The 12,997-nt window shown below is 30.1% G+C and overlaps 1 protein-coding gene across 6 annotated transcripts in view; it reads right to left on the bottom strand.

Annotated features, from left to right (window-relative positions):
- Evi5 (ecotropic viral integration site 5) overlaps positions 1 to 12,997 on the bottom strand; it is a 517,609-nt gene that overhangs the window by 16,952 nt on the left and 487,660 nt on the right. For all 6 annotated transcript variants that reach the window (XM_075372336.1, XM_075372335.1, XM_075372334.1 and 3 more), the window contains 5 exons: positions 11,374 to 11,532; positions 11,034 to 11,270; positions 3,865 to 4,038; positions 2,742 to 2,903; positions 2,443 to 2,613 (listed from right to left, as the gene is read on the bottom strand). In XM_075372336.1, coding sequence (XP_075228451.1) covers positions 2,443 to 2,613; positions 2,742 to 2,903; positions 3,865 to 4,038; positions 11,034 to 11,270; positions 11,374 to 11,532 — 903 coding nt within the window. The remainder of the gene's footprint in view (positions 1 to 2,442; positions 2,614 to 2,741; positions 2,904 to 3,864; positions 4,039 to 11,033; positions 11,271 to 11,373; positions 11,533 to 12,997) is intronic.

Here is a 12,997-nt window from a genome sequence, read left to right as displayed (position 1 = left end):
CTTAGTTTCAACATCATACCCATACACCCATGTTTTATTACCACTTATAACCCGTTTGAGCAGTTCTGAATCGTCACTCACTTCATTCAGCACTACTTTTGGTCAAAATTCAACAATTATGGAACAAATTTTGCTGCCATACATTTCATGCCCAAAACAAATGAAAAACTGCTTGGCATGAGCAAAATGATACACCAACATTATCAGCATGTTGGAGTATCTTATAGTGATTTGGCAGTTGTCCATAATCATTTTCTTCACTTGTTTGACGTCGTTAGTTGTTGACATCCAAGGTACTCGGTCATCTTCAATATCTTCATGGCCCTCTTGGAAATGTTTGTACCACTTGTAAATGCTAGTTTTATTCATAGCAGAATTGCCAAAAGCAACAGTCAATATTTCCAATGCAGTGCTGCAAAATATTCCATTCTTAAAACAAAATTTACTGCAAATTCTTTGTTCCATTTTTCCACTAGTTAAAAATCGACAACCTTACCAAAACACGTGTAACCTTTTCAACAGCCAAAATAAACTAGACATCCAATATGGCTACCAATGGAAATGTACATTAGGGACGAGTGTACCAATACAACAAAAAAAAAACAATTGTGACAATTGGACTTATACAGCCCAGGAGATTTTAAAATTCTGCATATTTTTTTATCAAATCTTGCATGTGGTATATAATAGCAGTGACACTTGTAATGGAGGTACATTCTTTGTTATTAGTTGAAAAATTATTTGCTACTTTCTTTGTTTTAAAACAAGTAAGAAGTTCTTTCTAAGCATTTGGGAAAGAATTCTTTAATTTATTTACAAATTCAATGATTTCTTTAGTTTAGATGAAACTTTTTATTTATTAATTATTATTATATATATATAATTATTATGTGTACAATTATTAATTATTATTAATTAACTATTATTTACTTTTATTTATTTAAAGATAATTTTTATAACTTCATACAGTATTAGAATTACGTTTATGACTAAATAATGGTATCAACTAGCAGACCTTTACTAATACAGGCATTCTTTGTCACAAACATATTCTTGATATGTTAAATAACCAACCAATGATTTGTCATCAGAATTCAATAGTCTAGGCCTATCCGATGTAGGTATACACAATTAAAATAAGAAAAAGGCAATTAGTGAGTGATGATGAAGGTACTGTCTATGGTGAAGCTGGTAGAGAACCAGTAAATATTCTTAATTAGAGGATAGAAAAAAGAAATGGAAATAAATGACAAACAAATTTAATTTTAAAAGCTGTTCTAATTATAGGCATACAGTTGTAAGTATGGTTAGGTGATGTGACCAACTATCATTGAAAAAAGGAAAATTTCATTGGTTGGCCTGGCCTGGACTAAATGTAAATAATACAAATCACACAATCACAACACAATATTAGATTATTTTACACAAGTTAACTAAAAAAAATGTATTTTTTTAGAAAAAGTAACCATCACTAGAAAGTTGTGTATGAAAAAAATTACCACATGGAAGGTTTAAAGAAAACTTAAACCACCAAAAGTGGTTGCAATTATCAGGTCACAGGGTTGTAACACCAAATACAAAAATTGAAATAATGTAGCCAAGTAAAATTTATCGGCAGATTAATTATTACAGAACATAAACATAAAAAATTACTGTGAAAATAAATTGAAAGAATTTAAACAATATTTCATACGGTACTGAGTATTACAGCCAAGCCTACAACTGGCTTGGAAGTAGGCACTGACAAAAGTAACGAATAAAATAAATACATTACGGTGGCCTAACCCAGCCATTAGAGAGTAGTGAAATGCTGATAACTAGATTTACCTAAAACTAATATGGTTGTCATTTTGAAATCAGCTAATAAAAAACATAATATTTACTATATTCATTGAGAATGTTAATTTAATGATGTATATAAAATTTTATTAATGTATTTTAATCTGTTCTTGAGATACAAATTTATATTGCAAAATACAAAATTGTGACAAATAGAAAATTAAGATGTTTTGGAAGCATGGTTGTAGGAATTTTTTTCTTATTTTGATGTGAAGAATCTACAACTATATATATATTTCAAATACTACAAAATTTTTAAATAAAATATATAAAAAAACATTAAAATTGTACTTTTTTCTAACATTGCAATTAAAAAAAAAGTGATTAATTATATTATTATTTATTCCATTAGTAATCTACATATTTTTAATTTAATTTTAGAAAATAATAATATAAGACATCTCTAAATAATAAAATAAAAAATAAAAAAAACAAAATTAAACGTAAAAAGAAATTAAAATAATGGAAGTCTTCTCATGCCTATTTTATCTTTTGTATGAAGTAGATAACTTTGTTCACTAACCTTTTTCAATAAACTGAACAAAGTAAAATTTTTGACAAATATTCTTTTAAAAACACTTATTTTAGAAAAAGCTGAATTACCTTAAGTCTAAGTTCTTTAAGTTCTGTAATAGCTTCCATTTCTTTTAACCTTGTTGTCATCAATTCTTCTTCCAGCCTTTGAGTCTCATTACTTCTGCTTTCCCAGAATAAATTACCAACAAGTTTCTTTGGTGTAGAATCTGGTGCTGGAGGTGGTTCCGATCGATGTTCCTATAAAAGATGAGTAGAGAAAAGTATTTAACTGAAAAATTGTTTCTATGTCCAAATATAATATACAAATTATATATGTTTACAAATATAGAAAAAAACACCCATTTAATTAAATAAAATACACATACCTGTAAATGTCTTTGCCACTGTGAACTCAATTCCGACAATCGTTGTCGTAGATCCTTTAAGGACAAGTTGGCTTCAGCTTCACGCAGTTTGACTGCAATTAATTCCTCCTGAAGGTGTGCAACTGAGTTATCAACTGTTGACTCTCTAAGAGTTTTCTTATCCTAAAATAAGAAAAAAAACTAAAGTCAATGTAAATCAATGTATTAATAAAATTAAAGAAATACTTAAATGCAAAATCATATTTTCATTATTTTTTATCATCAGAGAATTTAAAAAAAGATGTAAATTTATATACAAGTAAATTTAATGAATTTTCAATGATGTTATTAAAAAAAAAACAATAAATAAATAAACAATGGAATAATCTAAGTGAATAAATAAAAAAGATCCATTGTTATAAATATAATATTTAGAAAAAGATTAAAATTAAACAAAACCATCATATTAATAGAAAAATAGATAACGCAGGTCAAATATGTAAATGAGCATGTAAAGAGTTTCCTAATAAAAAAATCCCTAATTGCCCAATAAAGGATCCCCAAAAAGAGTTTTCAGAAGCATATCTTCAGACATCTTATACATGTATTCCATCAAATTACTTTTATGCAGGCAGCAAAAATTAGAACCAATGAACTGTTTCACTTTGAGCATTATTTTATTATTTTTTCACAAGTTCAAAAAAAGACTAAAGAGTAAGAACATAAGAAAGGTGAAAGAGGTATAATGAACATAATAAGGAGGGAGCAAAAGAAATTGGAATCCATGATCACCTGGCTTAACCTGATTTTTAATAATCTGAAAGAGTTGCACAGAAAAAAAATGAATTCTCTTTGATGAAACAAAAGAACATATAATTTAAAGATTAATAAAAAAAGTTGTAAATAAAGAAAGAGAAGAAAATAAAATCTAAAGAAAAAAATTAAGCATTACTAATTTCAAACTTGGATTGAAACAATATACTAAAATAGCACAGTGCAGTCCCTAACTTCACTGATATCATTGCTAAGCACTACCAATTCATCGCTATTACCCAACCCAATCAACCCAGCAAAACATACTTTTCAAAAAAAAAAATAAAGTGCTTCATTCTCAGGTTGAAATCAGTGTAGTTGTTTTCTGTACCTCTTCAAGTTCCTGTATACGTGATCTTAATTCACGAATAACAGCATCATTTTCAGCATCCCTCAGTCTAACTTTAACAAGTTCATCTTGTAAACACTGGATCATATCTTCCTTCTGCTGAAGCATCTCCTTTTTAGCAGATATTTCATCCAGTGATGACTGGGATGAATGATGCTGCAAAAAACAAATTTAATTAATTAATTCAACCCTATTTCAATTGCTACACTAACAGAATGAATAAATAAATACAGTTTTAAAAAAAAACATTACACAAAATAATTGACAACATAATTAAAGCATTCTGAATTTTAAATGTTCTAAAATAATTCTTTACTTCTAATCTCTGATTCGTATTACTTTCCTGGTGAATACAGCTAAAACAGGTATATAAAGGGAAACGTATGGTGATAATAAAAAATTGGATATCAATTTTTTTTTGCAAATCTTTACATTTTAAGGTCCAATTCTTCTAAACCAAAAAGCATAGGTATGTATATGTATCTATACATGGATGTACATATATGTGTTGCACTGCTTTTGGCCTTATATCTCAGGATTAACTAAACTGATTTTCTTCAAATTTGGCTCAAATATTTCTACATTCACGGCATTAATCATATTATTTTTTTTTAAATTCATTAAGGAGATGGGAGAATATCACAAAAAACCCATTTTTGAATTTCGTCAGAGGAATTTTAGAGAAAACTTTTTAAACCAAATTTTAACAAATTTAGTTCATTAAATTGCAATGTACATATAAATAATCCTAAAAGATATTTTTTTTTCAAAAATCAACCTCCACCTCTTAAAACTGAAATATATATGTTTTTTGTTCATTTGCTCTACCACCCTTCTGTTTAAATATTTTTCAAGAATTTCTTGAAATGTTATTATAATTCATACACAGCTATGAAGCTGTTTATATATATATATTTTTTAAATTATAGACCTTAGACAAAGTGCAGGTAAGTTTTTCTTAAATTTTTAAGTATTTTTTTTATAATTTTGCAAAAACCTTTTTTCCAACTTTTCATGATTTTACAATAATACTCTCTGATTGGTATAGCTGATGGAAAGTCTTGCCAGTTTTTATGTTTTTATTATAAATATATATATATATCTTCCTCTATGAATCATGGGAGCTTGTCGATGATGAGGGAGCTTGAGTGCTCAGTGATACAAAGTAGCTGGTGCAATCATATCGGAGAGGTATCTGTTGAGAGCCAGACTAAGGAATTTCAGACTAACGAAAGTTTTGTAGAAAAGAAGTTTAGAAAAGGAAGAAGGAAGTAGAAGGAAGTTTTTTAAACTTCCTTCTACTATTAATCAAACAAACCAACATACATGGTATTTGTAAAGTTAGAAAAGACATATGATAACATAGACTGGAATAAAATGTTCAGCATTTTAAAAAATTTGGGGTTCAAGTAGAGAGATGGAAGAACAATTGCTAACATTTACAGAAACCAAACTATAACAGTAATAAATGAAGAACATAAGAAAAGCAGTAATAAAAACGGAGTCAGACAAGGATGTTCCCTATCACAGTTACTTTTAAATCTTTACACAGAACTAGCAGTTAATGATGTTAAAGAACAGTTTTGATCCGGAGTAACAGTGCAAGGTGAAAAGATAAAGATGCTATGATTTGCTGATGATATAGTAATTTTAGCTGAGAGTAAAAACGATTTAGAAGAAACAATCAGTGGCATGGATGAAGTTCTAAGCATGGACTACTGCATCAAAATAAACAAGAACAAAACAAGAGTAATGAAATGTAGTAGAAATAAAGTAGATGGACCACTGAATGTAAAAATAGCATGAGAAAAGACTATGGAGGTTGAAGAATTTATGTTATTTGGGAAGTAGAATTACTAAAGATGGATAAAGCAGGAGCGATATAAAATGCCGAACAGCACAGGCAAAATGAGCTTTCAGTCAGAAATATAATTTGCTTACATAAAAAATTAATTTAAACATCAGGAAAGCATAAGTTTGGAGCATAGCTTTATATGTAAGTGAAACTTGGTCGATTGGAATATCTGAAAAGAAAAATTAGAAGCTTTTGAAATGTGGTGGATAGGAGATTGTTAAAAATCAGATGGTTGGATAAAGTGACAAATGAAGAGGTGTTGCGGCAAATAGATGAAGAAAGAAGCATCTGGAAAAATGTAGCTAAAAGAAAAGACAAACTTATAGGGCACATAAGAATGTTCTGGAATAGTTGCTTTCTGGAATAAAAAGGCATTCTGGAATAATTGCTTTGATACTGGAGGGTCAGGTAGATGGGAAAATTTGTGAAGATAGGCAACATTTGAATATGTATAACAAATTGTTAGGGATGTAGGATGTCGGGAATATGTATACTGAAATGAAACAACTGGCACTAGATAGGGAATCTTGGAGAGCTGCAAAATATATATATGTACAAAAGGTGTGTTCAGAAAGTAATGAGAATTTTGAAATTTCGTGGGTTGTATTAGATTCTCAGGATTTTTGTTGTTGTTGTATTGGTAAACATGTCTGAAAAGTATTTGTACATGATTTTTAGCCATGTTGGATGTTTAGTCTGCTGTCAGCTGTCAAAGGGATAACATGTGTTTTGGTATGATCGACGATTTTTTATTTGCATAAATAATGAATGGATCAGAGAATTTTTATTAAATTTTGTTATAAGAATGAATAAAGTGTAGTAATGTTTTAAAAATGTTAAATATTGCATTTGGTGAGTCTCCTAAGACTAAAGCAAGGGTTTATGAATGGTATAAGCGTTTCCAATAATGTCGTGAAAACATTGCTAATGAGTGCCACGGATGCCCCAGTCCATCAACAACCAATGAAAACAAGGAAAAAGTGAAAGAAATGATTATGAATGATTGCCGAATCACAATCAGAGATGTTGCTAATAAAATTGGGATATCAACTGGCTCATGCCATGAAAATTTTTTGGATGTTTTGGGTATGAAACGTGTGACAGCAAAATTTGTTCCAAAATTGTTGAATTTCAAACAAAAACAGTGGCAAATGGAAGTTGCTCAGGAGTCGCTAAATGAAGTCAACAACAATGCAGACCTACTGAAACGTGTCATAACATGTGATTAAACATGTGTTTATGAATATGATGTTGAAACTAAGACTCAATTGTCTCAGTGAAGGAATTCTGGATCACCAAGACCAAAAAAAGTTTGATAAGTACGGTTGAACATGAAGGTTATGCTCACCATGTTCTTCGATTTTAACGGCACAGTGCATTACGAGTTCTTGCCACAAGATCAAATGATCAATAAGGAGTATTACCTACAAGTTTAACGCTGTTTGCATGAAGCAATCTGAAAAAAACACCTGGATTTGTGACAAAACAATTCAAGGCTTTTACATATGATAATGTGCCTGCTCACACTTCATTGCTTGTTCATCAATTTTTAGCCAAAATCAACACTGTAATGATACCCCAACCATCATATTCACCAGACATGGCCCCATGTGACATTTTTCTATTCTCAAAAAAATAAACAGAACTTAAAGGGCCATCGTTTTACAAGCATAGGTGAGATTAAAAGTGAATAACTGAAAGAGCTAAACACTATTCCAAAGATTGAGTTCCAGAATTATTTCGGGGATTGGAAAAAGTGCAGGCATAAGTGTATAATATCTAATGGGGGCTATTTTGAAGGGGATAACATTAATATAAACGAATAAATAAAATTCTTTCCAAAAAACAAAAATTCTCATTACGTTTTGAACAAACCTCATATATGTAAGATTCAAAATGTATTAAAATGATATACAATTAAAACAAGCATCATTAAATATTTAACTAGATAATTTGACAAATATGAATACTATCATTATCATGTACTGTTAAGATAAAATTAGTCATTTTGAAAGAAAGATTAACATATATTATAATAATTTTAAATACAAATATTAATTTTATAAGTAAATACATACCATATCAAAAAATGCTCTAAACATATTTTTTTAATATAAGCACAATAACAAAAAGAGAATGATACTTTTCTAAGTGATCTAGATATTACTGTATGTTATACTGAATAAAAATGAAATATTTAACTAGGTTTTATTGTTTTTCTTAAACTTGTTTACTTAGTTGCGCAATTAAAAGAGTTGTAACTGATAATGTAATGAATATATACTGTAATGATTTTAAACTACATTAACTGACTCACTGAATCATAAAATAAGTAATTTGATACATTAAAATTGTTACTAATCAATAAACTATTTCATTCATGACTTTATTAATCACAAAATCTCTAATCAATATTCAATTACATATAATATTTTATCTGTAAATGTAACAACACAATTATATATATATATATATATATATATATATATATATATATATATAATTGGAGTGATAATAAAAACACATAGATGAAAACATACAAAAACAAAAACACAATATTACTAATACATTCCAAATAAAACAAGTTATAAGCAATAATCCTTAAAAAAAACAACAAAATTTTAAAATCATGAAAGTGAGCATTACACCAAGGACAATAATCCATCGCCACGTAACCCTCTCAAATTTTTAATGAAGGTCGTCTCATCTTCCCAAAAGCTTAGCTTATCCTGGAACTCCACTGCAACACTGGTACACCGCTCAATCGGAGACACGGTGGAACCAATCGGTGCCACAAATTGCCTAAAAGATCTCACTGACCTGGCCTGGTTTCGCAAGACAACATGGTAATGCGTCAGAAGTTTATTGTGCAGGGCTTTATAAAAGAAAACCAAGTCAAAGTACGTTCTTCTATCAGATAAGGGCTGGAAAGGTCTAATTGCCTCAACATATTCTCTCTACTAGCACCAACAAAACAATCTCTAAACTTAAAACGCATCCAGTTCAAGAACCTATTTTGAACACCCTCAACCAGATCAGAGGCAAAAACTCGTGTACTATTCCACACCACGGTCGAGTATTCCAAGCGACTCCTCACCAAAGATTTGTACAGCAGGTTACAAGAGGAAATATTGTTAAACCATCCACAAAGCCAAAGGACAAGACCAAGGTCCCGGCGTGCTTTATTGACAATCCGAGCAACATATTCATGATAATATAACTTCGTGTCAAATAAAATCCTGAGGTCCTCAACCAATGTCTCAGCGACAATAGCGTGCGTACCAATCCTATAGCTGAAAACAGAGCTTGACATCTTACGAGATAAAGTCAAATGTTTGGAAAATTTAAGGGCTTACAATTGCGGTCAGCCCACTCAACAACTTTGTTAATATTCAATTGTAGCAACAGGTGATCCATACTATTCCTGATCGAACAATATATTTTGATGTCATCTGCAAACATCTGAAAATTGCACATCAAAAGATCCCCGATATCATTTATAAAAATAAGGGGACCCAAAACACGAGCCTTGGGGCACTCCAGACTTAGCCAAGAAGGATTCCTCAGACATCTGTCCACCAAAACGTACCGAAAAACGCCTGTCACGAAGATAAGAGGACAGCCAATCATTAAAACGATCGCTGAAGCCGAAGCCCTTGGTCTTTGATAATAACAAATGATGGGGCATCTTGTCAAAAGCTTTGGTAAAATCAAAATATATCACATCTACTTGACCCCTATGCTCAATTGCATTAACTGAATCCTGCAAAAAGGCGGCCAAATTAGAAGCTGGTGAACGACCTTTAATAAATCCATGCTGAAATGATGATAACATCGGGAGAACATGGTCATAAATATGTCCAAATAGAATCCTCTCGAAGAATTTGGAAAAGGTACCGAGGATAGAAATAAGCCTAAATTATTCAGAGAAGGGACACCAGGCTTAAGTATAGGAGTAATAACTGCGTGTTTCCATAGGGAAGGAAAAGAAGAAGATGACAAGCTCCAATTAAACAGGGAAGCCAGGATAGGAGAAACAATCTCATTTAAACCTTTGATAACAAATGCAGGAATCCAATCCAAGCCGACCGCCGATCTAGCGTTAAGAATGTTTATAGCACTGGATACGTCAGAAGATGAAACCAGCGGAATGTCAAGAATCTGATGGTTGTTGATACAGGCGCTATCAGACGTAGTCTGCGTAGGAAAGTCCTGGTATACCGATTGAAAATATTCACCAAAATGCTGACAACTCAACCGAGGATCAGAAATAGTCCGTCCATCGACAATAGGGGCTGGAGTCCTCACATAGTTAGAGTTCTGTCTAGAAATATATTTCCAAAAATTCCTCGGATTAGAACAAAGGTCAGATTCACACTGCCGAGCCCAAACCACTCTGGCATCCGTGCGTACTTAACATCTCTACGCAGCCGAGAAAATAAGAAATAATCATCTGACAGACCAGAAGATTTAAACCTGCGATGAGCAGCCTTCTTCCTCTTGAGAAGATTAACAATGTTCCTATTGAACCAAGGTGGAAATTTGGTTGACTTAGGACGAAAGGCAGGAACATGTTTATCAATCGCTGCAGTAATTATTTTCTGTAAACCCAGAACCGATTCTTCCAAATAATAATAATAATTCAATATTAAATAATAATGAGACAACAAAAAACTTAAAAATAACTTCAAATTGTCAATGTATGGGTAATTTTTATAAAATATAGTAATCTTTTTTAAGTTATAGTAATTATAGAGTTATAATAATATTTATAAAACCTCTCACCAAAGTTATTTAGAAAAATGTATGACAGCGAACAAAGAAAATATTTATAAAATAAAAAAAGAACCATTGGAATCAGCCTTTTTGGTGAAGATTAGGATTTGATGTATGCATATTAAAAAAAAAGGGGGAGGGGTTAACTGATAACCTCCTCCTCTAACTTCTTCTTTCTTTTTTTGAAGATTGTTAAAAAACTATTTTATTAATAATATTTATCTACTATTACCAAAAATTTACATACTATAATAAAGACGTTTTTGAATAAATTAATCCATTTTCAGTTGCGTTAAATTTTTTGATTAATAAATGGATGGTATAAAGGAAAATCTTTAAAATAAAAAATAAAAACCACGAAATCTTGTCAATGACATCTGCTTTATAATTAAAACCATAATTTAGTAATGTATTATGTCTGGAATAAATATTACAGAACTAACTGTACATTATTTACTTAAAGCTAACTCTATTATTTTATCTACATTATGTTATGACATTTATGTTATAGGTTACTCACATTTTGTTCAATTATGAGAGACAGATTTCGAATCTGTTCATTAGCAAGTTCGAGATGATGCGCAGTTTCAAGATGCGTATGCCTTAAAGCAGTCAATTCACGTTGAACAACAAAAGTGACTTCCTCTTCTTCAGCGCGTGACACTTGACCACGTACTAATCTATCGGCTAATTCTCTTGATTCCGCTTCTAATAACTCGACACGCTGACGTAACATTCTGTTTTCTGCTCTCAACTTCTATAATTTAATAATTCAAATATAGTAATAAATATAAATTAAAAGTTGAACAAATTTAAATATAACGACCTATACATAATTTATAAAAAAAAATATCGCTTACCCTCAGTTCACCCATTTCTTCTTGTTCTTTCATTTTCATAACTGTGTATTCTTTTTCTAATTTTTTCATCTTCTTAGCATTAAATTTAACATTATAAGCAAGCAACATCAGGCCATCTGGATCTGTATCCGCTCTAGCAGGAAGATCTTTTTGAAAAAACTAAAAAAAAAGAGTAAATACACTATTTACATTCATTATGTAATATCTGCATACAACAAATCATTAGTTATTGAAAGTTACTTGTAAGCAGCTCTTTTAGATATTGGATTTATCTACATGATTACAAATAAACCCTTAATAGATAAATTCAGTATTATCTATTATCAATACAAATAATGAAGACAAACAAGGCACACATATAATGAAAATTTTCAACATTTGCTGATAAAAAAAGGAATTGTTAAATACATATTAAGTAATAACATGTAAAAAATAAACGCATTATGATAACGCATTTTTTTATTGTGGTATAGTTTGATGTATTGAAATTAATAAATAATTTCAAGTACAATCTTCAGCAAGAAAGAGGATTACATTAAAACTAAACCTCAAATGATATCTGGTTAATAAACACATAAAGTATGCCCCCTAATTTTAATTAGTACAAAATATACACTATGACATTTAAAAAACCACCACCACATGATACATTCAATGTAATAAAAATATTAGATGTATGTGATTGTTCTAATCTTAAATATTGATTACTTTTATGATGACTACTAACTGAAGAAATTGTGCAAACCGATTGTGACCAATAAAGTAAATAATTGGTAACATTTATGTACTATGTTAAATTCTGTTAAAGAAATAAAAACAAAAAAGTATTTTCAGAAATACTTAACAGAAATACTAATGTGTTACATAACTACAATGACCCTGTATAGCTGTTTCAAGGTTTTTAAACACATTTACCTACATTCTCGATACATCCTGGAATGACTTTATGCACAGACTAATTAGTTAGACATTAATTATGGCAGCAAAATTTGAAGGCATAAAATTAAAAAATAAATAAAAGAAAATCCCAACAAACAAAAGTACGTGAAAAAACTTTTGATATTTTAAACAGTTTTACAATATTTGCAAAGTTGTTATCATTATTGCTGTCGACTGGCCATTTAGTATGCCGATCTCCCAATCGATTAGATCCGGTTTGGTTTTATTATGTAATTATTAAAATTATCATCTGCATATTATATAAATACAAGTCATTCTGTTAAATTATTAATTCAATTACAGGTATATCTTAATGACATTATTGGATAAGTCATAATCTTAGAGCACCATTCAAAATTTCTGATGTCCCTTTTTATCAAAGTACATGAAAATAGTAATGCAGTAATACTACATGTATCAAAACAATAAGAGTTTAAGTTAATTTTATTTTTCTTTGGAACTGTGTAATTTTACAGACTCCAAAAACCAACCGCAAATTTATTACCTGATTTCCCTCTTTTTCTAGTTGTACCGATGTATCTTTTTATTCACTACTGAAGAAAGCAAACTGTTTTCTCTTAACAACTATAGCTTAAATTTAAATTTAGCATCCTACAAAAAACTCTGAATTAAAACAACAAAGAAATGATAATAATATAATTTGTATATCTGAACTGATCTGATT

Source organism: Lycorma delicatula, chromosome 8, assembly GCF_047948215.1.
Source record: "Lycorma delicatula isolate Av1 chromosome 8, ASM4794821v1, whole genome shotgun sequence".
NCBI classification, from domain to species: Eukaryota; Metazoa; Arthropoda; class Insecta; order Hemiptera; family Fulgoridae; genus Lycorma; species Lycorma delicatula.
The sequence above is the reverse complement of the archived record's forward strand: the minus strand, read 5'-3'. Positions and strand labels throughout refer to the sequence as shown.